Source organism: Salvia splendens, chromosome 13 (assembly GCF_004379255.2).
Source record: "Salvia splendens isolate huo1 chromosome 13, SspV2, whole genome shotgun sequence".
Taxonomy (NCBI): domain Eukaryota; kingdom Viridiplantae; phylum Streptophyta; class Magnoliopsida; order Lamiales; family Lamiaceae; genus Salvia; species Salvia splendens.
In genome coordinates this window covers 29,690,979-29,717,612 of record NC_056044.1, presented here as the reverse complement: position 1 = coordinate 29,717,612, position 26,634 = coordinate 29,690,979, and the positions used below count along the sequence as shown (strand labels likewise).

General features: G+C 37.9%; 2 protein-coding genes and 4 non-coding genes across 7 annotated transcripts; 1 reads left to right on the top strand and 5 right to left on the bottom strand.

Moving 5' to 3' along the window:
- The first annotated feature begins 364 nt into the window (after positions 1-364).
- On the top strand, positions 365-9,013 carry LOC121761840 (translation factor GUF1 homolog, chloroplastic-like). Its single transcript, XM_042157526.1, has 22 exons — positions 365-782; positions 1,020-1,196; positions 1,507-1,593; positions 2,072-2,128; positions 2,201-2,266; positions 3,213-3,275; positions 3,477-3,521; positions 3,679-3,779; positions 4,312-4,408; positions 4,919-4,990; positions 5,367-5,521; positions 5,602-5,659; positions 6,149-6,229; positions 6,314-6,400; positions 7,170-7,241; positions 7,331-7,465; positions 7,572-7,645; positions 7,739-7,826; positions 8,140-8,217; positions 8,311-8,386; positions 8,595-8,635; positions 8,761-9,013. The coding sequence occupies exons 1-22, from the start codon at positions 474-476 to the stop codon at positions 8,854-8,856; spliced, it is 2,115 nt and encodes a 704-aa protein (XP_042013460.1). The 5' UTR covers positions 365-473; the 3' UTR covers positions 8,857-9,013.
- On the bottom strand, positions 8,972-11,842 carry LOC121761841 (beta-1,3-galactosyltransferase 7-like). 2 transcript variants are annotated; one of them, XM_042157528.1, is made up of 12 exons: positions 11,517-11,842; positions 11,242-11,295; positions 11,014-11,110; positions 10,877-10,938; positions 10,528-10,739; positions 10,382-10,445; positions 10,229-10,301; positions 10,032-10,152; positions 9,846-9,933; positions 9,627-9,752; positions 9,430-9,539; positions 8,972-9,352 (listed from the first exon to the last, which is right to left on the bottom strand). In XM_042157528.1, exons 3-12 carry the CDS (start codon positions 11,107-11,109, stop codon positions 9,204-9,206), a joined length of 1,101 nt encoding a protein of 366 aa, XP_042013462.1. In that variant the 5' UTR covers position 11,110; positions 11,242-11,295; positions 11,517-11,842; the 3' UTR covers positions 8,972-9,203. The 2 variants fall into 2 exon arrangements, with proteins under 2 accessions (XP_042013462.1, XP_042013461.1); XM_042157527.1 differs by lacking the exon at positions 11,242-11,295 and having other exon boundaries at positions 11,517-11,651; positions 11,747-11,839.
- Positions 11,843-25,254: 13,412 nt separating this feature from the next.
- LOC121763168 lies at positions 25,255-25,396 on the bottom strand. Its single transcript, XR_006042409.1, has one exon. It is a non-coding gene; the product is annotated as a small nucleolar RNA F1/F2/snoR5a (small nucleolar RNA).
- A 130-nt stretch (positions 25,397-25,526) lies between these two features.
- LOC121763154 lies at positions 25,527-25,610 on the bottom strand. The gene has a single exon (XR_006042396.1). It is a non-coding gene; the product is annotated as a small nucleolar RNA Z195/SNORD33/SNORD32 family (small nucleolar RNA).
- A 41-nt stretch (positions 25,611-25,651) lies between these two features.
- On the bottom strand, positions 25,652-25,743 carry LOC121763104. Its single transcript, XR_006042352.1, has one exon. It is a non-coding gene; the product is annotated as a small nucleolar RNA U31b (small nucleolar RNA).
- Positions 25,744-25,824: 81 nt separating this feature from the next.
- On the bottom strand, positions 25,825-25,914 carry LOC121763103. Its single transcript, XR_006042351.1, has one exon. It is a non-coding gene; the product is annotated as a small nucleolar RNA U31b (small nucleolar RNA).
- Between the last annotated feature and the right edge of the window lie 720 nt (positions 25,915-26,634).

Below are 26,634 nucleotides of genomic sequence, written 5' to 3'. Positions count from 1 at the left end.
ATATCAAACGGTACATTTCCACCCAAATTTTTTTATGATGGAATCGTTAAATTTATTGGACAAACCATATTTTCCCAAATTACTATTCCCTTAACAAAGCTGACTATTAAATATCTTATTAACCCAATTGCTTTGTAATTATTATTGGAATAATAGTAATTTAAATTATGATCCAGGATTATATTTGTGATTGCTTACATAAAACTGAGAATAGGTGAAATTTCAGGATTTGATATTTCGTTTTCATATAAGCATTAAAAGATCGATTAATAATTTGTGATTTAAATAATTCAGTTCAGCACAAGAAATAGTTGCTAATAAAATATGTATTGCGGTTATTTACGAGAACGTTAGGCGTTGTTGATATAGTCCATAGTTCGTTCTATTTCGTGTGGCCTCTGCTCCGATAAGACTAACACCATACATTTCAGCCCAATACGTTCATCCGTAAAAACTCACCACCGCCGCGGCTAATGGCGGCGGCAATCCCGGAGCTTTACCCCCCAAAGCTCGTTTTAGCCCCAAAATATCTCAGCCGACGTTCTCATACCATTAACCTACCATCCTCCTGCTCCTATTTCAGCTCGACTAAACCTGAATTTCATCTCCTTCGGAAAAAGTATTCGTCTGCTGGCGAATTTCGTGTTTTACACAAGATCAAGCGTCACAGTTTGAAGGTCTGCTGCCGCGCTACTGGCGCCGGCGTTCAACCCAAAGGCGCCCCCCCTTCCCCCGCCGAAATTGAATCCGCTATTCGTGCGGGCAAAGACCGCCTTCTCAAGGTCCGCCAAATACACTTCTGCACTTAGTCATTAGTGTTATGCGCTGAATTACATGACCTGAACTCAAAATAATTCAATACAGTAAGAGATATGGATGCAGTTGAACCGGCAAATGCATGTAAAAGCAATTATCGAGGACAGAAGAATCGCGTGTGTGTGTGTGAATCAAATTTGTCAAGCTTTTGTTGTGAAATAGCTGCTGTACTGAGTGAATGCAAATGTGTATTTACACTGCAGGTGCCCTCGTCGAATATTAGGAATTTCTGCATTATAGCACATATTGATCATGGAAAATCAACGCTGGCGGATAAATTACTGCAGATGACTGGCACCGTGGAGACCAGAGAAATGAAGGAGCAGTTTCTCGATAATATGGATTTGGAGAGGGAAAGAGGCATCACTATCAAATTGCAGGTTTTTTGTCTCTCTATTACTGCTTTTACATATAATGCTTTGTTGGTTGAATAGTACTAGTATTTTTTTTTAACATGAACTTTCCTTTACATAAGCTTGAATATCAACATTTCATCTGAATTCTCCTTATCTTATTGTGAAAACATTTACCTTATATTTTTTCTTTGATGATCTGTTTTCTTCAGTTTTATGTTCAAGTCTATGTATGAGAAGCATCTAGAATATGGTCGTTCCTGTCAATGTAATCAATCTTGCAAGCAAGTCTTCTTAATATTCAAATTCATAAAAAATGTTTGTCTTTGTTACATAGGCTGCACGGATGCGTTATGTTCATAACAATGAACCTTATTGCCTGAATCTTATCGATACACCTGGTCATGTTGACTTCTCCTATGAGGTATGTGTCTGGAACCACATAAGAGTAATTCTGTTGAAAAGGAGTATTAATAAACTTTGTTTGTCTCTAGAGATATTGGTAGATTGTAGTGGATATGCTAATGAATAGACATCTAATTCATTTAACTTGCCAAGGAAAAATAACGAAAATGCTATATCTGCAGTTGGAATGGTTTTCCAATTTAAGCACTTATTTTTATCATTATATTATCAATTATGGATAGGCAGTCTCCTAAAGTAAAAGCCTTTGAGTAGTTACTGTGCTACTTCTTCCTTTCAATTGTGTTGCTCTTCATAGTATGAACAATTCCCGAATTTGGTAGAACTGTTGGTTTCATGGAAGAGTACGACATCCTTTTATTTTCATGGAGATCACAGACGACCTGTTAATTTGCTGTTCGTGTAGTCTAGTTCCTTCGTTGAATTGCTAGTAGTATGTGTTTATTTGGTGTCATATCATGATTTATGAATATTTTCAGGTTTCTCGCTCTCTTGCTGCCTGTGAAGGAGCTCTTCTTGTTGTAGATGCCTCCCAGGTGCTTCAGGATTCTTTTCTCATTTTTATAATCCAGTTTCTCTCTCCTCCTATCTTATACATTCTCTTTTAGGGGGTGGAGGCCCAAACATTGGCCAATGTGTATTTGGCCTTGGAAAACAACCTTGAAATCATACCAGTAAGTTGCTACTTCGATGACTATTCTTTCCACCATTTGAATTATAGTTATGTTAGAAGCTATTCATTGCCCTATGCGGAAGTTAAAACAAAGTGCATGAATATTGCAATTGCAGATTTATATGCACTTCTATTTTATAAGACAAATAGATGCAGGTTTTGATATTATGAGCTTGCAAACCAAAATTTATAATATTACTTAGAAGTAACTTCAGTATGATTAGCTGATATGGACTAGAAGAAGTTACTTCAAAATATGGACGAGAAAAAGTTACTTCAAAAAGGCAACAAAAAAAATAGGAAATCTCATTCACTAAAGTGGACTAAAAAGTAAATGCTAGTATCAGTTTACTTTGATATTGATATTTTCAACAAGGATTTAATCTCATTCATGGGGGAGAGAGGAGTACAGAGCCGTGGTTGATGAAGTAGGCTTTATGGTCTTACAGCATTAAATGCAGTTATGGTCAGATTGAAGTCAATCTGATAGTGTTCTCTGATTATTGGAGCACAATGATTTATCAAGGGAATTTTTCATTTGTAGGTTCCATCTTTGGCAAAATCTTATCACCATAGGAATTCTATTTTTCTGGTAGTGTGAGGTTTTTTCCATTAGAAACATTTGAGAATACTTTATAGTTTATACCTAACTCTTAAAATGGATGTGTTGTACCTACTTTATACACTACTACCCTTGCTCAACTATCTGAGGGCGGAAGCCGACTCAATGTAGACTGTAGAGTCATGAACTGGGCATCAAGTGATGTTGACATCGGGTCATGATGCATTGAGCATCTAGCCATCGTGACAATTGAGTTTACCAAAAAGTTTGCAACTGTTCACAATATTATATTTCTCAACTCTCAAGATAGGTAATAACTTGGATAGTTTTGTCCAATGTGTTTCAGTTGTCTGAATCATCTCCCCCTCCCCCAATTGTTTTATAGGTTTTGAACAAGATAGATCTGCCAGGTGCAGAGCCCGAACGTGTTTGCCGAGAGATAGAAGAGGTTGGTTGATGTGGTTGTGCACAAACAAGAGATTATGTTCTCTTCACCAATGAGACTATTCAATATTTCTGGGCTGATAATTTTGTCTTGGCAATATATAATTTAAAAACAATTCCCTCTTGATATATGAGGTTATAATTAAGGTAATCTTAAATTATGCTGAAAAGTATACAATCTTAGTAATTTTTCCCATCTTCATAGGTTGTTGGTCTCGATTGTAGTGATGCAATTTACTGCTCAGCAAAGGTTAGTACTGTCTCCTCTTTTTTCTTGTTGCCCATTATGTAACTGTAAAAAATATATTGGCACTTTCAATATCACATGCAAGAGGAAAGGGATGCGTTAAGGATTCTCCATTGTGCATATATGGTTCGCAAAAACATTATTTGTTGTTATTTTGTAGGAAGGACTAGGCATCACTGAGATATTAAGTGCAATTGTTCAAAAGGTCCCTCCTCCTCCAGACACTGCAGAAAGGCCTTTGAGGGCTCTCATATTTGATAGGTATCTTATTTAGGTACTATGATCAAACTTCTTGAAATTAATTTTGCGTGCTTATATTTTATTGCAAAATCAAAATATCTAAATGTTCCACTAATCTATTTAGTATGTATACATATTATTAGCATGAATCTTTCTGTTTTGATTTCTCCACCCCCACTCTACAATTGGAAAGAGATAGCCACATAGCCCATCATCAAGTACCACTACCTCTAATTAATCACAATTTAATCACCTTTTTATTTGTATCTTTTCTGGCTTGCTGAGATTTGCTAATGTTTCTGTTGATGAAAATATCTTGTCAAAAATCAAATGTTTTGTTGGAAATTTAGTAGCCATTGATATAAAGCTCCCATCTTTTTTTCTAAAGACAATGTAATTGTTCTTAAGCAAAAAATAAGTAGATGGCGAGATAAATAGTTCATTCATCAATTTATATGTGTATATTTATCTAACACACATTGGATTTGATCTTACTTTGATTATGGATCTCCGGAGCTACTGATAGCATGTGGTTTCATGAACACTTTTGCAGTTACTATGATGCTTACAGAGGAGTCATTGTATATTTTCGACTGATTGATGGGTGTATAAAAAGAGGTGACCGGATATTGTTTATGGCCAGTGGAAAGGTAGGAAATGTCCTTGTAATAGCTTGCACTTATGTTTGTTGTTTTTCATGAGGTGGCTATTAGGTATAAGGAGTTGTTTCCTAGGATTGGCCATCTTTCTACATTGCTCTTTCTCACTCAGACTTTAGTATAGAGTGTTCAGTGAATCAGGCAAATATTGGATTGTACGACAATTAGTGATTAATTTTTCCTAATCTAGGCAGTCTGATTTTGCCACTTTTGCCATTTTCGTCCGTCCCCCATTAATTGTCCACTTTCACTTCCACTAACTCATTTCACTCACATTTTATTATAAAATTAATATATGAAAGTGGGAGTCTTATTCCACTAACTTTTTCAACCCACTTTCCTTTACATTTCTTAAAACCCGCGATGGAACCAAAGTGGACAATTAATAGGGGACGGAGGAGTAATTCTTATCTAAACATTGTAACGAGACTTCATGTCATTTCTATTGAACTCATGTGAAACCTGTTTATATGCCATCTCACTGTTGAATTTCGGATGCAGGATTATTATGCTGATGAAGTTGGATTTTTATCTCCGAACCAGTTGCAAGTTGATCGGTTAAATGCTGGAGAGGTGGAAATCTAATCTGGCCACTAAAGAATACACATAAAAGAAAATTTTGTAGTGGCAAAAATGTTGATCTAATCTATGATTTAAATAAAAAATATGAACAAACCTTATCAATCAAGTCCAAAGTATAATCTTGATATAAAAAATAAATCTTAAATTTTGATCGGTATAGTCAACACTGAATCCATCTGCTCGTAAAGTGAACCAATGAAAAATCAATCAGTTTTTGTAAACTGAACATATGATTTCAACTGAAATCGAACTGACTGTAAATTAAGTTTGATGTTCGGTGTTGGTTTGGCTGTACTCACTCCTGCTATTCTTCACCATTTCAATCTTTTGCGTTTCATTTTAACTGTTTAGTTTTCATTCCTTTCAGGTGGGTTATCTTTCGGCTTCCATAAGATCAGTGGCAGATGCTAGAGTGGGTGATACAATCACACATTATAGCAGAAAGGCTGAAGAATCTCTTCCTGGATACAAGGAGGTCACACCAATGGTCTTCTGTGGCCTGTTTCCTGTTGACGCTGACCAGTATTTATCTTTTACTCCTTTTTCACTTATACAATCCATACATATGTTGAACTACGTTGTTTTCTAACCTTGTTATATAGGTTTCATGAGTTGCGTGATGCTTTAGAGAAATTACAGCTTAATGATTCTGCTTTAAAGGTAGGCATGCTTCTTTTAAATGATTAGATTTTTACATGTTTGTGTCTAGGTATCTTAACTTAAGTCTTGAACTTACTGGAAGACTACTTACTGAAAATAATAAGGCTGTCGATTTTCTCATGATTTCAAAAAATTGTCATTATTTATAATGCTTTTTATTTTTCCATTGAGGACAAGAAGGTCCTGTCATGAAGGGTTTATTTTGGTGATTTTTATACTGATTTAAGGGGAACCATGTTGCAATGTTTTACCCATTATACAGTATAAGGGCATGGTCCTGGTGTTTCTTTTTCAAATTTGATATAATGTTCAAATGTTTTTGTACAGTTTGTAACGCCTTTTGCATTTCATTGTCTTAATCCAATTAAATTTTGCTGAGTCATCTTTTTCTGAAGTTCAGATCGTGGTTGCCTATTAGCTGAGATACTTCTATGTAAGAGATGTGCTCTTTTGGTAAAAATCTCCCAACAGCTTCAGTTTGTCTTGTAGTTTGAGCCAGAAACCTCAAGTGCCATGGGATTTGGATTTAGATGTGGTTTCCTTGGTCTTCTTCATATGGAAATTGTTCAGGTTAGAATTTTCTGACTTTTCCTTACCCTTCCAAACTATGTTATGTATGCTTGCAATCTTGTATTGATAAATTCAATACTGCAGGAAAGGCTGGAACGTGAGTACAATTTGAGTTTAATAACCACCGCCCCAAGTGTGGTCTACAGAGTGACTTGCACAAGTGGTGATATTGTAATTTCCACATCCCACGCTTAATTGCCTATTATAGTTTGCTAATTCACTTTTGGATTCCTCGACTCTATTCCTTTTTCAAGACGCTTCTCTCATTTTGAAGCTGCTGAAGTATTTACTGTTCTGGAAACAAGAATCATTCTCTAGTTGTGTCATTGTTGATAATTTCAGCATTAACCCGTGTATTGCCTGAGCATGTACTCTTATGTCTGTTATTTCTTTTATTAGCTGAAATGCTTTTGTATAATATCAAGCCGATCCACGACTTAATATGAATGTAGCTTGCATACAAATCTAGTTATTCATGGAACATTGTAGTAGGAGAAAATAGTAAACCAGCCAGATTGTAGACATTGTTAATAAAAAAGATCAGTGGTAGGTCCTTGTATGGAATGATCGGTCACATATGGTATCAAACTTAAAAGTAAATATATTATCGAAAAAGAAAGAATAATGATTGGGCAATAACTACGTTGAAATTTTGTTTTATATATCAGCATCAGTTGGCATGTGAGCCTTTTAGGTACTGAGTAATTGATTGAGAAGGTGGTGTGACCTAGTTAGACACTATTGAAGTTTGTAGAACTGTTCAACTTCTTAGGTGGACTTCGTTGCTTATATTCTGTTTCATTGGGCATCATATTTCAATAATTATTCTCTTGCAATTACTAAATGATTGCGACCCACTTGTTTTAGTGTTTCTTCTAAGTTTACGACATTGTTTGAACATTTTCTTCATATATCACATCCTTCTGATGATCTGATCTAGGTCGAATGCTCAAATCCATCCTTACTTCCTGAAGCTGGCAACAGAAGGTTAATTGAAGAGCCATATGTTAAGGTTGTCTGAATTTCTAATTGCCTAGTTAAGGACCTACCACACAGTATTCATCCTGTTTCTTGAGGATAAAGTTGATGTTTCTTGTATAGATAGAAATGCTCACTCCAAAAGATTATATTGGTGCACTTATGGAGCTTGCTCAGGACCGGAGAGGAGAGTTCAAAGAAATTAAGTTCATTACTGAAATTAGGGCATCACTTCTTTATGAGTTACCCCTGGCTGAGGTATTCTCTTGTGAAAAAGATAGAGTAGCCATTGGTATCAAAATGAAGTTACACTTGTTTTGGAGATGCCATATATTCCAATTAACTTGTACGGCTCATTCTGTAGATGGTAGGTGACTTCTTTGATCAGCTGAAGTCGAGGAGCAAAGGCTATGCTAGCATGGAGTACTCCTTCATTGGGTAATTCAATGTGATATGAGCTGAAATTGATCTTGTGGTGACTTTCCATAATGAACATGACCTCACAATAACTATATTCAAATATATAAACAGGTACAGGGAGAGTGACTTAATAAAGCTTGACATTCAAATTAACGGGGAGCCGGTTGAGCCTTTATCAACTATTGTGCATAAAGACAAGGTAAGCAACTTCTTTTCTTATTGTTTGAGTCGCTAAAGTTGAGTCACTTCATATGCAAGCAGGACCTGTTTCAAGATTGTTATATTGTCAATATATTTGAGCAGATTTGTAATTTAATTTTTAACCTACAGCTATCAATTTCTTTCGGTCTAAGGTTTATGAGTTGCTAATTCTTAGCATTTTTTATATGATGATAGTGTTAATACTATGAAACTATTTCCTTGTACCAGAAAAGATATTCACCATTCTCACTTATATAATCCATTCTCCATACTCTTTTCATTTTACAATTAAATCGCGCACTCTTTTTCAGGCTTATGCTGTCGGAAGAGCTTTAACTCAAAAATTGAAGGAACTAATTCCAAGACAAATGTTTAAAGTGCCAATCCAGGTATCATTCACAATTTTCAATTTTCTTTATATCGTTTTTTTCTTCTTGTATTAATTATAAACCATAATTCTATATTTGTTTTGAGCTCGGCAGGCATGCATAGGCGCCAAGGTGATTGCTAGTGAAGCTCTATCTGCTATCAGGAAAGACGTTCTTGCCAAATGCTATGGTGAGATTACCTCCCTCACTATAGAAGATTGTATGATTTCCTTTTCTAAGGTCTGATGCCCTTGAACACGTACAATATGTCGAATCACCTTGGTAGATGTTTTGTTTTGTTTCATTTCTGGCACTTTATGGATACTTTTTCTCTTAGAAAATATCTTTTATTCCCCAATCATGCCGCATTCTTGATTTGTGTTTTGCTTTTCATGAAGGTGGGGACATCACAAGAAAAAAGAAGCTTCTGCGAAAACAGGTGAATTATGTCTGCTTTATTTGCCTTGTTATCATATCACACTATCAAGAAATCTCCATGTGCGTTGTGCTCTGAAACATGTTATGTAGTGGTTGATCATTTGCTTTGGTATGCTTCTAACTCAGGCCGAGGGAAAGAAGAGAATGAAAGCAATCGGTAAGGTCGACGTACCGCAAGAAGCATTCATGGCAGTATTGAAACTTGAAAAAGAGGTATTGTGATTTTGCATCCACGTTGTGTATAGAAAATCTCAGGTTATATCATTCCGAAGCAGCATTCATCAATCGGAGATATATATATAAAAAAAAAATGTATTAGTGGTAATGAATCTCAATGTTTTTGGAAGATATTCATTTATTGGAAAATTGCTTATTACTAGTTGGTGTATACACGCTAGTACAAGAAACAAGAAGCAGCAATGGGAAAAGTAATTGCATTTCAAAATACCTTATTCATCTTCTTTCTAAATCCTCCCAATTCGTTTCAGCTTTGAACATTGTTTCATATATGTACTTCTCCGTCATCAAGCTTTCCTGCTTGTGAGTGTATTCGAATTTACGAGGTTTGCCTAGACGAGCGCATTCCGAAGAGTGGAAGCATCTTCAGCACAAATAGAGTGAACTCCCTTGATTCTCTCCACAGATTTGCAAATGCCACTGCAGCTCCAGTCGAACGACGCTACACAAACATTGCCCGTCTGTGCTTTCTGTTCACAGTCTGCACTTACCACGACCGAATTCTAATTACCTTCAACATCTAAACACAAAAATCATAGAAACTGGTGGAATCTGTACCAGGTGGAGTCCCACAGCACATGCTGCGATCGTCTACATGCTCGACTTCAAGACCGATAAACCATGCTCCAAGGGACACGTCTTCATTAGCATACTTGTGCAGGATTTGTCTGACGATGTTCACAGTTAACACGGCTTATCAGGGAAAAAGCAATGCAAGTTTTGATAGGTGGGTAAGAGGTTGCTTTCAGTCTTACTGGTTGACTGACACATATTTAGCCAGATCCCTTGATATGGCATATATCTGCCCAGTAGCGTGTCGAAAGTACGTGTTCCCTTGGTCCCCGAACTTCCAGTGCTCGGGCTCATGGTACTTTAGATTCCTTTTAAAAAAGAAATACGTAAAATGGAGCTACGGTTTTGTGTTCAAAATATAACGACGGATGAAATGGCAGAGAGAGTTAAGCAGCAAATACTTCTGATGAAGAACTGGTCCCGACTTCATACATCCTATATATACTCTGGGTTTGGAGCGATGACGTGCCAGCATTGCAGCTAATGTGCCTGCATTATGCTCATCAAACAAATTTAACTACGTTTAAAAAAGTACTTAAAAGTCATGTAACTTGTTTATGAAAGGGACAAGAAGAAGTATTTCATACCCAAATTGACATGAACATCATCATCCACTTTGACAAAGAACTCAGCATCCCATCTTTCTACAGCAGCAGAGAAGAATGATTTTGTCTTTGCTGATAACTCGTGATACCCTTCAACATGATTCTTGAATATGAAATTACTTATCAGTAACCACTACAAAATTTTAACTGCATGCACTGGGAAGGTATTGATTCCTTACAAGCCTAATAAAGTCATAGTGCTGGCTCTCTTCAGAGTCGAGTGCACGGTCCAAAATACTGTTGGATGTTGCACTGAACAATATGAAAGATGTTACACAGGCGATCCTCTATTAACAAAATTAAGACTTGCATTTGAAGAACTTAAGACTAACCTGTGACCAATCATGAAACGAACCACGATACCCTTCTCTGCTTCAAGTTGTAACAAACTTTTACCTGATTAAACATCCAGAAATCTGTAAACATAACAGATATCAGTAGAATCCGTATATCAGTGTTTATGGTGAACAAAATCAACCTCTAGGCATCCAAGTTTCTCTGATAGAATCACGCCTCCTTCTGCCGCTGAATGCTGTGTTTATACCTATGACCATAAACACTTTTTTTCTCATCACAGCATTTCCAGCAAAAGTGGAATTACCATTTAAATTCTCAAAATTTCCCAATTTGCGATGTTTCTTGTTGGACGGAAGCTCCATGCGTAGCTTGGCAACAGAAGAATCCAAAGACCTGAAAGACCACACAATTATGACTTAACTAAAACCATAAAAGAACTTAGTATCACTCAATCTCTTCTATCACCTACAATCACAGCAATTACAAGAAATTTGAGATTATTATCTAGAGATGTGCTTTATCTGACTCACTGCATTGCTTCATGTGCTTTGCTGAACTCTTTGATCACTTCCTCGTCAGGAATTAGTTTTACCTAAGCATTACGCAACACATTAAAAATCAAGCAGCTGTTGCCTGCTAGTTTATGAAAGATGAAAGGAAAATCCACCTTATCAGAAACACATTCATCCAAAGTAGCCTCAAATTCACCCAAACGTCGTCTTGTGAAAAGAAGTCCATCTTCTAATTGCAAATCAATCCACATTCTACATTACAGAGTAATCCATTAAATATGTAAAATTACTCAAATAAACCAATATTGTGAGCGGCATAAATGTATAGTAACAGAAAATTCTGCTACTCCTCTAATCAATCTTCAATGAGAAACGAAACTCACCACAAATCAACTCACTTCTCCATAATTAATACATACCACACACCAGTAAGTATCCTAATGCATGAAGAAGCATCAATAACATATCAAAAACAAACACACACACATAATAAATTCATGTTGCTGAAACAATTAAATCATCAAACTTAATTAAGCATCAACACAAACACACACACACACGTAATAAATTCATGTTGCTGGATCATCAAACTTAATTAAGCATCAACACAGACACACGCACACACACACAAACACGCGCGATCGAGATTTGTGAAAACCTGTTGCTGAAGAGAATGCCGAGGCCAAAGCTGATGAGGCAGAGGACCATAATCCATCGCATAGACACTTTCCCGCGGTTCCTGCTCTTCATTTCCGCCCTCGATCGTACGGATAAACACCTCTTTTTTTCGGAACTCGATATTTCACAGGAAGAAAAAGAGAAAAAAAAAAACTCAAATCAGAGACCTGTATTATCGCAGTGGAGTGCAAAAACGGCGATGATCGATACGTTAATACTGCGTTGGCGTTGATGGTGGTGTGGAAATCGGAAGGTTGGAGCTGCGACGATGCTAATGCGATTCCATTAACGAATTACTTCGTTTAAACTGACCATTTTCATGTTTTTTTATGAGTGATGATAATATTGCTATTAAATAGTTCGGCAAAAATCATTTTCGTCGCCCACTCCGCGAGGAATTTCCTTAATTATTATTATTGTTATTATTATTATTATTATTATTATTATTATTATTATTATTATCATTATTACTAGTATTCGATTATTAGTGTTACCATTAGGTGTAGTTTGACCGTTAAGTATTGCATAACAGATGCTAATATAGTTGTATAATTAGTGTTACTGTTACTACTAATAACATGATCTAAACTTTACACGTGTTTGGCAAATATGTTGCTGTGGAATTTAATTTTAGTGATGTATCCCCCGGGAACACGATTGAATTAATATTTGTTGTGTAATTAATTTGATGGATTAGTGATGTGAAACATTCAAATAGATGATACAAACCACGTTAACATCTCATGCAAAATTGAAGGCCATATTGCTAGAAAATATAGTCATTTGAAAATAACAATTTCATTCATTTAGTCTCTCTCTAACGATCTAGTTTTTTCTTTTCTTTTCATTTTTTTTGAGTGTATATTTTAGTCTAGTAAGAGAAACAAAAATGGAGTAAGTAATGTTTCTTAAAGATGGTGATCAAGAGATGTAGGATTTGCAGAATGCATAATGGTGAAAAGAATAAGAGAAGAAGATTGATATTAGTATATTTCTTTGATATGTTTCATAATGATTTACAGCCTTTGTTATATAGGCATGACTTGTATCTAACTATGGAAATACAATTAGTATTGTAATCAATTATGTATCAATCACGGAATTTATGAAATCATGGAATTACTATGCAATCTTCTCTTCTTGGAAAGTATATCTTCTACTATGTTTTGACACTCCCCCACAAGTTGAGCAACGGTATCTCCGATACTCAACTTGCCCAAAATTTCTTTAAAGATCTTCGGGTGAACTGCCTTTGTCAGTATATCTGCAAGCTGCTCCTCTGAACGAACAAATGGGAATTCGATAATACCTCCGTCAAGGTTTTCCTTGATGAAATAACGATCAACTTCCACATGTTTTGTTCGGTCATGTTGTACAGGATTCTCGGAGATACTGATTGCCGCTTTGTTGTCGCAGAACAAGCGACTCTTCCGTGTTGGTGCAAAGCCAAGTTCTGTCAACAACCTTCTTAACCATAAAATCTCCATCAATCAACTTTTAATACCTCGGAATTCGGCCTCGGCACTGGAAAGGGCCACAACCTTTTGTTTTTTACTTTTCCAAGTCACTAGGTTCCCCCCAATGAAGGTAAAGTATCCTCATGTTGATCTTCTATCCACCGGATTACTTACCCAATCTGCATCGGTGTATCCATCGATTTCCAAGTCACTCCCCCTTTTTAGGAATATTCCAAAGCCTATAGTTCCCTTTAAATATCTCACTAACCTCAATGCAGCTTCCATATGATTGGCTTGCGGTCGATGCATGAATTGACTTACTACTCCAATCGCATATGTAATATCAGGCCTTGTGTGCGAGAGATAGATTAGTCTTTCCACAAGTCGTTGGTACCTTCCTCTATCTGCGAGGTCTGCTCCATCGTCCATCTTCAATCCATGGTTGGGGATCATTGGAGTTTCTGCAGGTTTACACTCGAGAAGACCAGTTTCTGTCAGTAGATCGAGGACATACTTCTTTTGCCTTAGGAATATTCCGTGCTTAGATCTCAACACTTCTATTCCTAGGAAGTATTTTAGTGCTCCTAGATCTTTCATCTCGAATTCTTTGAACAAGTTTTCCTTTAGACTTTGGATTTCTTCAGTATCGTCTCCAGTGATGATCATGTCGTCAACATAGATGATTATACATGTCATTTTGCCATCTCTCCCTTTTGTGAAGAGTGTATGATCAGAAAGACTTTGCTTGAATCCATGTTTGAACATCGCCTAACAAAATCTTCCAAACCAAATTCGTGGAGATTGCTTTAGTCCATATAGTGTTTTCCTTAGTCTGCAGACTTCTCCTTCGTTGAATTCTTCAGAAAATCCTGGGGGAACATCCATATACACCTCTTTGTTTTCTTCTAACTCGCCATGAAGGAAGGCATTCGTGACGTCGAACTGATGTAGGGGCCAGTCTTTACTTGCTGCTACAGTCAGTAGGGCTCGTACAATGTTCAACTTGGCCACTGGGGAGAAGGTTTCCTCATAATCTACTCCATACACTTGAGTGTATCCTTTCGCCACAAGTCTCGCCTTGTATCTCTCGATCGAACCATCTGCTCTTCGTTTAATGGTGAATATCCACCGACATCCGACTGGCTTCTTTCCTTTAGGCAAGGTGCATTTCTCCCATGTACCATTCTTGAGGAGGGCGTCTATTTCTTTCTTCATAGCTTCCCTCCAGTGCTTGTATTTCATTGCCTCTTGGAACGTTTGTGGGATTTCTTCTTCCTCATATAGGGCCGTTTCGAATGCTCGGGCCATTTCTGTCATTTGGCCTTGCACAAGGTTTGTTACTGCATATCTCGTCTTTCTCCCTTTCCAGTCTGGGGAGTATCTTCGAGGAGGTACTCCTCTAGTACTTCTTGGAGGTAATTTGTATGGATTTTCAGCATCTCCATCTCCTTCACTGTTTTCACATTCTTCTCCAGTGTTCCTATCATGGTCAGTGTTCACCAAAGATACATTTTTACTATTGGAATTGGTTACCTCAGGAATCGAAGACGGGGTTGGTGGTGGTTCATGTCACTTCGCTCTGCGTCCTGTATTACTAGAAGTAACGGCCCGGCGGTGCTGCTAGCTTCCTCTATTGGACCAACGTCTGTGACAAGGTTTGGTTGTGGCTCCCCCCCCGACTGGTTTCCTGGGTCAGCTTTGGATATAGGTAGCCAATTTAGTAGGTCCGTGTTTGGACTATCGTCCGAAGGTTGAGTCTCCCCCTGACCACTAGATTGGCTATAGAAGTATTCCCCTTCAACAAAGTTACAATTCATGGTTGTGTGCATTCGACGGGTCGTTGGGTCATAGCACCTATATCCTTTCTGATTTTTTCCATAGCCAAGAAAGACACACTTAAGGGCACATGGGTCGAACTTGGAACGCTCATGTTTTGGGATATGGACGAAGACTGAACAGCCAAACACCCTAGGTTCTAGAGACAAGTTTGACGGAATTTCGAAGTGGTTTGAAAAAATGTCCAGAGGTGTTTTAAAGTTCAAGATTCCAGTGGGTAGTCGGTTCATGAGGTATACTGCAGTTGCCGTAGCCTCGGGCCAAAAGGATTTTGGTATTTTAGACTCAATTAGGAGGGCCCGTGTAATCTCAAGAATATATCTATTTTTCCTCTCCGCTACCCTATTTTGTTCTCGGGTATAGGCACATGATGTTTGGTGGACTAATCCCTTGGACCTAAAAAAGTCTTGCATTCTAGTATTGATGAATTCCCCCCCCCCCCCCCCCCATTGTCGGACCTAAGGATTTGAATGCATTGATTATACTGAGTTTGGATAAGATTATAGAAATCTATGAACCTATCAAAAACTTCAGACTTATTTTTCAAAAAATAGATCCATGTCATGCGAGAGTAGTCATCAATAAAGAGCACAAAATATCTAAAACCTTGGCCCCCAGTATTAGGAGCAGGACCCCACACATCAGAATGTATTAAAGCAAAAGGTGATTTCATTCTAGTATTGTTCAACTTGAAGGAATGTCTATGGTTTTTGGCTAACACACAAGTTTCACAATGGAAAGATTTCATAGAAGTAACTAAATGTGGAAAAAGAAGACGAAAATATCCCATAGATGGATGTCCTAACCGACGATGCCACAACCAAGCCTGCCTGTCGGTCGGTCCGTGAGTGAACATCATGGCAGTACTCTGTTGGGCTATCTCGTCCACGTAGTACAGTCCGTGTCGCTCAGTGCCACGCCCAACTATCGTCCCCGTCTTGATATCCTGTAACATGCAAAATTGGGGTTGCATTAGTAGTTTACAATTAAGCTCCTTAGTTACATGACTAATAGACAAGAGCTTATATGACATGGATGGAATATAAAGACAATTTGAGAGGCATAAAGTAGGCGAAATATTGATTGTGCCTGCCCCATGAATTTGTGCTAGGTCCCCACTTGCGGTTTGGACATAGGATTTTTTGGAATCGGATATGGATAAGAAATCGGTGGCTTCATAGGAAATAGTGTCTGTCGCCCCGCAGTCAAAAATCCAATGGGGGTCTTTTGGGCCTGATGTGGTCGTAGAGGAACATGTCACGGTGTCGTAGGAATTTTTACATGGTATTGATGGGTGTATTTCTATGTGTTGAAAAGTATGGGGGCTAATTTGCGAATTTTGAGCAGTATGGGGTGTATTTTGTAATTCTGGAGAAGTTTGGGTTAGAATGTGGGAAATTGGAAGGCTGTAGGGTTTGGTTTGGTATTTTATGGACTTCTGGGGTGTTTTGAGAGATGGGGTTTTTCGGCTGGGTGGGTAATGAGATTTTGGGCTTTTTGTGGGGTTGGTTTGGGATTTACGGAAGGAATGAGGATTTAAGGGTTCGGCTGGAGTAGAAACCCTAGCCGACTCACCGCTTGTGGGAACCCTAGACACCTCTGATTTCTTCTCCTCGCCGTCGACGGCGTGTGTGATCGGTAATATCATACCTTCCGACCACGATCTCGCCACTGACGCCGATGTTACGGCTTTTCCTCCTCCATTCGCCCCGATTTTGTCTCCGCCGCTGTTTGTGGATGGTGGACCGATGCTACCCACCGGAAAGTCGGTGAAGGCAACTCGATCCCCTCCTCCTACGGCGGCTGCTGCTCACTCACTACCCCCGCCGCTGCTGTTCCGATTTGAGCCTCCTCGGTTCTGTCGAGCTTTCTTCATCTCCTCCCACCACTCCGGGAATCCATGGAGGTGAAAACATGATTCTTTTGTGTGTTTCTTTCCCCCACAGTGGGTGCACACCATTTTGCTTTTGCCATCTTCCCGTCGGTAGGTTTTGGAAGGCGGTGGAGGCGGCGGATTTTGTGAGGTAGGGTTTCGGTTTCGGTCGAACACTCCTAGTCCGACGCCGATTCTCGGATCCTTCGATGTTGGGTTCATCAGTCTCTCGTTGACGTACTCGCGCCTGACCATTCCGTAAGCCTTCCTTGCGGTTGGTATTGGATCCAAGTTTAGGATCTTTTCTTTTAATCTTGTCATATCGGTCATCCAATGCCCATACAAACTGGTATAATCTGTGTCGTTGTATGTGTTGGTTATACTTGTCAATGCTGGATGGTGTATCCATGGGGTTTGGATCTCGGGTGTCGATCTGGAGTTTCTACCATAAATTTTCTAATGACATATTCTCCTGTTTCAGGCTGTAGGCTTGCCTGTGTAGATCGGAGATTTGGAACTGGTCCGCGCCGCTCCCGTACGTAGTGGCCAGACTCTCCCATAAGTCGTGAGCCGTTGCGTATTGGGATACCTCATTTACGAGGCTGGCGTCAATATTTCCGATGATCCAATTGAAGCAGCAGTCATCTCGTTGCTGCCATCGGGTGTATGTCGGGTCAGTCGGTAGTGGTGGGTCTGGAACTCCAGAGATGTGAGAGGCCAGCCCTTTTCCACCGATGTCCCGTCTCATCAGTTTCGCCCATAAGGGGTAGTTATCCCCATCGAGCTTGGTGGCGATGTGTACTTCGCCTAATGATTCTGGATGGGATGAAGGCTCCTGGTTTGATGATTTTTAAGACCCATTCAGTCTCAAGAATTCAGTAAATTGCTCTGCTGAGAGGGTTATTGATTGATTGTTGTTGGATGGGGTTTCGGAACCGCGGTCTGACATTTGGTTGGTTGTTTGTTTTTGCAGGTCTTAAAAGGTCGGGAAAGGTACCCAGACTGTGATGATACTTTTCTGAGTCTCGATCCCGGGATAAACCTGCTTTGATACCATCTTAAAGATGGTGATCGAGAGAGGTAGGATTTGTAGGATGCATAATGGTGAAAAGAATAAGAGAAGAAGATTGATATTGGTATATTTCTTTGATATGTTTCATAATGATTTACAGCCTTTGTTATATAGGCATGACTTGTATCTAACTATGGAAATACAATTAGTATTGTAATCAATTATGTATCAATCACGGGATTTATGAAATCATGGAATTACTCTGCAATCTTCTCTTCTTGGAAAGTATATCTTCTACTATGTTTTGACAATGTTTTCTTATTTATCATGCGATGGTAATTACTCAAATCCTCCAATCTATTGGTTGGGTAAGGGATATTGAACGAAATCCCCACAAAGATTATTGAGAGATGGCTCAATATAACTAGATGAACAACTAAATTGCACTCCCTTCATTCACGGTTAGGAGTCTCATTTGAGTTCGGCAAGAGTTTTAAGAAATATAAAGAAAAGTTAGCAAGAAAAGATTGTGGAATGTGAGTCTCATTTTTATATATTAATTTTATAATAGAATGTGAGTAGAATGAGTTAGTGGAAAGTGAGTTTACCTACCAAAAGTGGATCGAAACTTCTAATGACGAACGTACTAAATTGATAAACCAGGACTCCAATGATGAACGGAGAGAGTACAACTTGATTATATGTATGTTCATAGATGACTGTCAAGATATTTTCTCTATGTAACACTAATTACATGTATGATCATAGATGATTGTCAATATATTTTCTCTATGTAACACTAATTACATGTATGATCATAGATGATTGTCAATATATTCTCTATGTAAAACTAGTAGTTGAGACGGGCTACGAATTAATCCTGATAGCATCCACAATCTTTCTATATATTATTACTCTTTTACTATATGCCAAATAGAATATCAAATTAACCAAACGTAAATCAATTTGAAATCTTATTAATGCTACATTATTTTTCTCCAATTTTCTAGATGCCAATTGTTATCCGGCTTTTCATTTTTCATTGTTGGTTGCCCCTTTCAATAGTCCTTGTTCTCACTCCTATTATTTTCTTTTTTTTTTCTAACCTTTTATCTTCTAAAAAGTGTTATCTATTTTTGTGATATTAACTGACCTCATGGGTATAGACGTCACCACGGTTTAGGAACCGGCGGTTCACGGTTCGGAACCGCCGGTTCCGGTTCAAAAAATAAGTGAACCTGAAGCGGCCAAGGTTCGGCGGTTCCGTTTCCTGAACCGTGAACCGCCGGTTCAAGTGAACCGCCGGAACAGCCGTTGCATGTCCGGTTCCGGGCAGGTTCCGGGCCGGTTCGTCCGGTTCGGCGGTTCAATTTTTTTTTAATACATTGTGAATTTGTAATTCAAGTAAAAAAATGTAAATATATTTGTATAAATAAAATTAGAATAAAGGGATGTACAAATGCAATTTTATTGATACAAATTACAACTTCAAAATTGCAAATTACAACTTTAAAATTACAAATTACAACTAAAAATTTATAAATTATAACTTTAAAACTACAAATTACAACTTAAAATTTACAAATTACAACTTAAAAATTATAAATTACAAAAGACTTAAAGTCTTGATTACAATTTACGAATTACATATTCGAAACAAAGGGGGGAAAAATAAAGGAAAAGGACTTGAGCTCAACTTAAATTTAAAATTTAAGTTGAGATGCCTACGTATCCTCAATGCTCAATTGCATTTTGGAATCAAAGTCCACGTAGTTCTCTTACCTTGCTTACCTATTTGGCTTGATCGTAGGAATTGGCGGCGCGCCTACTCTTCTTCGTCGGGGAAGTAGTCTTGGTCGGGTTGTACTACTTGATTGTTCCAATCCGGTTCTTGGTCTCTAATTTCGGCGGAGCACCAATCATCAAGTAACATGGTGGCTTCCATGTTTTTCCCGGTGAGTCTACTTTTTCTGCCGTCCAAGACGTTGCCTCCAACACTAAAGGCGGACTCGACGGCGACAGTGGAAGCCGGAACCGAAAAGATCTCCCTGGCCATTGATGCAAGGATGGGAAAATCTTTCTCGTGTGATCCCCACCAATCTAGGACGTCGATTTGTTGGGGAACGGGACCTCCTTCTTCCTCATTGAATGAAAAGTGTGAGTCAAAATATAAGTCTAACTCACTTGTCGAATTTGTCGTCATTCCTCCGCTGCTGAAGCCGTATAGGTCCGCCAATTGGGATTGGGCGTCGGGGTTATCAACTTGGAAGAAGCCAAAGTTATGTGTTTGACGGGGGGTCTAGGTCTCACTTGGTGGGTACGGTTGTACTTGGCTTCGTAATCGTGAAAGAGAGCCCGCAAGTCGAACTCAAAACTTCTTTGGAGGCTTGGGAGGTGGGGGAGGTTTATTTGGAATGTTTGGGCTAGGTTTATGTAGTTGTCGTCCTCGTCAGTTTGCAAAGCTCAGAGTGGTTCAAGGTCAATAGAAGCCAAATTGTTGTAATAAAATTCTAAAATTTTGAAAATACCAACTAGTTTCCACTTTGGAACCAAAACTTTGGCAAGCAAAAAAACCGTGGAGATCTCGTTGAAATACTTGAGCCATTTTTCAACCATGTAATATAAAACATACATTAACTCAAGATTGTTTATGGAATTTTTCATTGCAGTTTTAAAACCAAGTGATATGATCATGCAATGTTCTAAAACACGAACGGATGTGCAATAATACACACCCGATAACTCAATAGTGGCATTTCGAAAACCTTTGAATAACTTAAACAAGCTCATGCATTGATCCCAACAAGAAGATGTTAGATATAAATCATCAACAGGGTAAGTTCTATAAAAATCAACTAAATATTCAATATGCTCCAATGTAGAATGCAACATATCATATGTAGAGTTCCATCTAGTAGACACGTCTAAAGTAAAAGTTGTGTACCTTATTTTCTTCGTGTGGCAATACTTCTTCAACGCCTTGCCAATTTGAGGCTTCCAATGGATCAAGGATACAGCTGTAGTAATATATTGAATATGTCTTTGTCATAAAGACAAAGCATCTTGTACACATAAGTTTAAAATATGACAAATACATCGTTGGTGAAAATACTTACCACTTATCGCCGGGGAGCAAGCTCAATTAAATCGGATATACTTGCGGTGTTAGCGGTTGCGTTATCAAAACCAACCGAAAATATCTTGTTGCATAACTCATACTCATTCAAAACTTGAATAATTAAAGATGCAATTGCTTGTGCGGTGTGTGGGGAAGGAAATTATCTAAAACCAATTAAACGTTTATTTAAAGACCAACTATTGTCTATAAAATTACATGAAATTCCCATGTAAGAATTTCGTTGGAAAGAATCCGTCCACACATCGGAGCAAATATTAACTTTGTGCCCCAAGGTGGATAGAAATTTTCCAACCTCTCTTTTTTTGTCAAAAAACTGACGGTTGTTAGATCTTTGAGCAGTAGAGGGAGGAATTCTCTTTGTAGCAACATTAAAAGCGGTTTGCATAGTAACTTCATATTTTTTGTCATTAAAAAAATTGAACGACAAATGTTTCATTGCCGCCCATCTTACCATAGCATCGGTAACATTTTTCGGATCATATTTAAATAGCGGCGTACCTGTTTGAGACGATGAGCCGGCGGGGAAGTTTATTTGGCTTTGGGACTTAGAATGCCCATATTCCACGGGGTGTTTTGCTTTCAAATGGCGATGGAGAGTACCATATCCCCCACCGATAACAAATGGATAGACTTTATCGCAATAGTTGCAATATGCTTTGAACTCACTTGTCTCAACAGTAGTGGTCGGATCATTAGGATTTGAAATTACTACCGGGACCTTCTTGAAATGTTTGGTGAAAATCTCGGATTTCAACTTGGGAGACATCTTTTTCTTTTGTCGTCCTGCGGGAGGAGGAACATCGGCCTTCTCCTCATCATTGTCGCCAACTTGGCCGGTGCTAGAAGGGGGAATTGATGCGATCCATCATTGCCTTCGTCCGATGATAGATTCACATCGTACTCGAAACGCGAAGCCGAATGTGAATGCCCCCTTGTTGGCCGTCGTCGGCGAGGGCAAGTAACAAGGCCGCATTTCGATCTTCTTCCTCCTATGAAAATTATACAACTAAGTAAAAATACTAACACAAAAATAAAAACACATAGACACATAGATGTTGAAAAATGAAATTATGAATTTAATAAAAATGAATTAACAAAAAATTAAAACATATTATAACTTACTTGAGCTCAAAGAGCGGCTAGCCTTCTCACCTCCTCCGCAACTTGTGCTCTAGAAGGGGCAAGTCGACGACGAGTATCACTTTGATCTTGGGCAATTCCATTGCCCTGATCACCACCACGACGAGATGAAGACATGATATAAATATTTATGGAAATTGAAAGTGGAGAATAGAGAGTAGTGTGATTGTGTGAAGATGATAACGTGAACAACGTGAGTAAATTATGAGCGCAAATAACGTAAACAACTTGAGAGAATGAGGATGGAGAATAGAGAAATTGAGATTGAGAGAGAAATTCTTATTAATACAAGAATGGGGTAAGTAGAAATGAAGAGGAGTGGGGGTATTTATAGGGGAAAATTGTGATTAAAAAAAATTAATTTTTAAAAATAACGGCCGAACCGCCGGTTTACCGCCGAAACCGTCGGTTTTCGGTGGAAACCGGCGGTTTTTCGTCAATTTCAAATTTCAAAATTTTAAAAACTGCCACAGAACCGGCGGTTTTTCGGTCGAAACCGGCGGTTTCCGTCAACGGTTTCTGCCCAAACCGGCAGCCGCGGGAGCGGTTTCTGAAAAGGCTAGGAAGTAGGCCTGAAAAGGTGTCGGGAGTTGTCGGGAACCGCCGAACCGGCGGTTCCGGCGAAACCGGCGGTTCGGAACCGCCGGTTACGGTTCTTCAAAATTCGCAAACCTGAACCAGCCCGTCGGAACAGGCGGTTCCGGTCCCGCTTTGAACCGCCGCCGACGGTTCCGGTTCCGGTTCGGAACCGCCGGTGACGGTTCCGGGCTGGTTCATCCGGTTCGGTTCGGTTCGGTTTGGAGACCTCTACATGGGTATTACTATCAATTTGTAAAAAAAGACAACAGTAAACAAACTCAAAGAATACTGATAGTGCTTTTATTGATTGAGTTCATCACCTTTATAATTTCAGTTTATTTATCAATAAAAATGTGTTTTTTTCTGAATGAATAAATAGATTCATTATTAATTCTATTTTTGTCATAAGCATCTATCGCATTTGATTCCATTTCTCTCTCCGTTTGAGGTGGTTTTGCCGGATATTGGATATTCTACGACACCAATAAATAATGTACTACTCCCTCCGTCTCAATGTCTCACTTTCCTTTTTTTATTTTGTTCGATAAAAAATGTCACATTTCCTTTTTTGAAAAAAGTTCTCACTCACATCATTATATAAAAATATATTTTCTCCCTCCACTTAGCACACAAAACAAAACCTCCAAAAATTTATTAGCATCCCACAAGTGTGACATCTTTTATGGGACGGAGGGAGTACTGTTATTGTTGAATGGAGTACTAAAATAATTCTGTAAATTGATTATGACATTTTTAAGAAAATATGTGCAGATATAAATTAAATCTCAATGTTTGTTCTGCAAATCAAAATGTTCAAAACTCTAATATTCGCCGGTGATTGGAAATACCAGATTTTCGCGCCAAATTCAAAAGTTTTCCTTTTTCCAGAAAAAATCTTCCGATACAAAAACGCCTTTGTTTTCATCAACAATCCACAAATCAAACGATTTTCATCTCGAGATGTGTGCTCACACACAAAAATGAACTCTTACTACAAGAACAACTTCAAATTGGTCAAAGACCTCCACCTGTTCAATGAAAAGCCCGAAAGAGATTTAATAATGTGGAATCTGATGATCAAAGAGACTAGATATGCATATGGCTCTGAATTTGAGAGGAACGTTGCCTCTTGGTCAACGATGATCAACGTGTTTCTTAAAAAACAGAATGGTCGCGGAGGCAAAAGGGCTGTTCTAGGGCGGTGATCCATGGCTATGATGATCAGCGGACTCGATCACATTAGAAAATCTTGAGGACTACAATGATCAGCAGACTCGACCACATGAGAAGGAAACACCCAGTGTTCGTGAAGATGGTGGGCATCCGACTTCACGCTGAAGTCAACAAGCACTCTAATTGTCTGTTTAATATAGAATGCTCGACACGATCTTCATCCCACCAAAAATCCTACAACTCTTCACCAAATCAATCAAAACCGATACAGGATGTTATTAACATAGACACATTTTGAATGGTCACTTCTTTAGGGCTAGATTATTTTTTTGCCAAATGAACAGAATTTTATAGATTATATCATGACAGACTCAAATTAGACGACTTTGATTGTTTCAAAGAGACTGGGAACGATTTTGTTGTGACGATGTGCCATTTTCATTGATCCAATAGTGACTCATTTGACAATTCATTTGCCAAAATTGAGTGGCCACACTAAAAATGACACGTTTTTAACTAAGATGTCACATTTCCATCAACTTTTGAATTTGGCGCAAAAATGGGGTATTTCCAATCACCGGCAAATATTAGAGTTTAGAACATTTTGATTTGCAGAACAAACATTGAGATTTAATTTATATCTGCACATATTTTCTTAAAAATGTCATAATCAATTTACAGAATTATATTAGTACCCATTCAACACTAATAGTACTTCATCCGTCCCATAAAAGATATCACACTTGTGGGACGACAAGAAATTTTAGGAAATTTTATTTTGTGTGCTGAATGAAAGGAGAAAATATATTTTTATATAATTATGTGAGTGAATACTTTTTTCATAAAATAAAATGTGACATCTTTTGTGATATAAACTAAAAAAGGAAAGTGAGACATTGGGACAAGAGGAAGCGGTCGATTATTTATTGGTGTTGTAGAATATCCAATATCCGGCCAAACCACCTCAAACGGAGAAAGAAATGGAATCAAAATGCGATAGATGCTTATGACAAAAATGGAATTAATAATGACTCTTAGCTACGAGCAGTGCCGTGTCAGTGCTGACAGGGGTGTCCTTACTACTAGCACGAACAAACAAATTCCAACGTTGTGGATGCTATTATACTCTCATTTTCTCTCTCCTATTAAACATTCCATAGTCATTGCTCCAGTATTATATTTTGAACAATTATAATTTGCATTTAGTATTTGAAGCTAGAAATTGCAAGAGAAATGCTCCAATATATTTTTCGATCAAGTTCCATTTGCATTTGGTAGCGAAATATTATAAGAATTCAAATAACAGGGATAAGATTTAGATAATCAATTGACAACACAATAAAATTCCTCTTATATGTTCAAACCAATTGAATATGCAACACAATTGGCAAAAAGTAACATCTCAAAAAGGTCCGACTGTGAATCGACTTGATGGTATCAGGATGGGGAAAAATAATGATTTGGAATTTATAAAAAAATGGATATAGAAATAAACGAATCTTTGAATGAATATGTAGACAGGAAAATAGTAACAGAAAGCTTATTGTAGAGAAGCAATCTGTGTCGCAAGGTCTGTTCAAATTGGTTTATGCCCTCAAAAACGAAACATCAAGAAATAAATAGTTCTTGACATTAGATACCATGGGCATAAATCAGTCGAAAGATGATGAATTTTTTTTGATAATCACTGAATATCAGTCAATTGACAACAAATTTCAACATAGATTGCAATTTGCAATAAATATTTTTGAAAAACGATGGATAAACTAAGAGATAGGAACACGAGATCAGATGGTAGTGCATGAAAGTATTCATCATTCAAATGCAGATAATATCTATATGGGTAGATTATCATCATATCTCGTGCTGAATATCTCCAAAATTCTAGTACTAAAAATTAGGAGAGGAATCAGATTAGAAGTGTCAATCACCACATTACAACTAATTTTTAGATGCAAATTAAGCCTGGGGCGACAAAAATCAATCATCATATAACTCAAAATCTCAAATACCATAAACTCTGTAAAATCAATCTCAGATCTAAAACAATGGAACACCACTATGAAAATGTTACGAGAGGGATCAGAATTTTAAAGTGTCAATCACCACGTTGCAACTAATTATAGATGCAAATTAAGCCTGGGGCGACAATTGTCAATCTTCATATCCCTCTAAAAAAACAAAACAACGACTGAAAGGAATTTGAATAAATTGAAATCAGACTAAGAATAATATAAAGGGAAAGAGTAGTAGCTTTCGAAGCTGGACGGAACTATAAATCGGGGCGGCGGTGGAAGGCCGTGGCGCTTCGTGCCTTGTGAGCTGCTTTCCTCCGCCGCTGTGTTTTATGGTAGAAGTGAAACGGCCAGTGGTTTATATAGAAATTGATTTTGGATTAGGGTTTTTAGGGTTTAGAATATATACGGTTAGGATCGCCAAGAAAATATCAACGGTTGAAAAGTTTGAATGCATTTTGGAGATTTGTGGGAGGCGTCGAACCTGAAAAATCATTATAAAAAATTAACATATAAGTGTATTTTAAAAATTTTAAGCATATTCTATTTATAATATATATATATATATAATTAAAGATTTTAATCATATGAAAAACATAAAATTCAAAGTTCAAAATAATTTTAAAAATTTCAAAATTTACAAAATCCCTCCATGACACGATTGTTGGGTTGCTCAACGAATACTCCACCACTCGTTCAAACTCTAAACATTCAACACAAAACAAATAAGTGATATATAGGTAAAACTATGTTACAGACCCCATATGAATGCTATGTAAGGAAATTTAAATTTATCCCGTTGGCTGGGAACTTTGCTTGGGACGTGTTCTTCCGTTTGGTCTATATATAACATGAAAGTTCCAATAGATTTAAA

Bases quoted from the DNA above. Each gene is read 5' to 3' on its own strand.
- LOC121761840 (XM_042157526.1), top strand. From the start codon at position 474: ATGGCGGCGGCAATCCCGGAGCTTTACCCCCCAAAGCTCGTTTTAGCC. The intron at 2,129-2,200 runs GTGCTTCAGGAT...ATTCTCTTTTAG, and splicing joins TTGTTGTAGATGCCTCCCAG to GGGGTGGAGGCCCAAACATT. The intron at 7,242-7,330 runs GTTGTCTGAATT...TTTCTTGTATAG, and splicing joins TTGAAGAGCCATATGTTAAG to ATAGAAATGCTCACTCCAAA.
- LOC121761841 (XM_042157527.1), bottom strand. From the start codon at position 11,608: ATGAAGAGCAGGAACCGCGGGAAAGTGTCTATGCGATGGATTATGGTC. The intron at 10,939-11,013 runs GTGGATTTTCCT...CGTAATGCTTAG, and splicing joins ATGAATGTGTTTCTGATAAG to GTAAAACTAATTCCTGACGA. The intron at 10,446-10,527 runs GTTGATTTTGTT...ATGTTTAATCAG, and splicing joins AGAAACTTGGATGCCTAGAG to GTAAAAGTTTGTTACAACTT.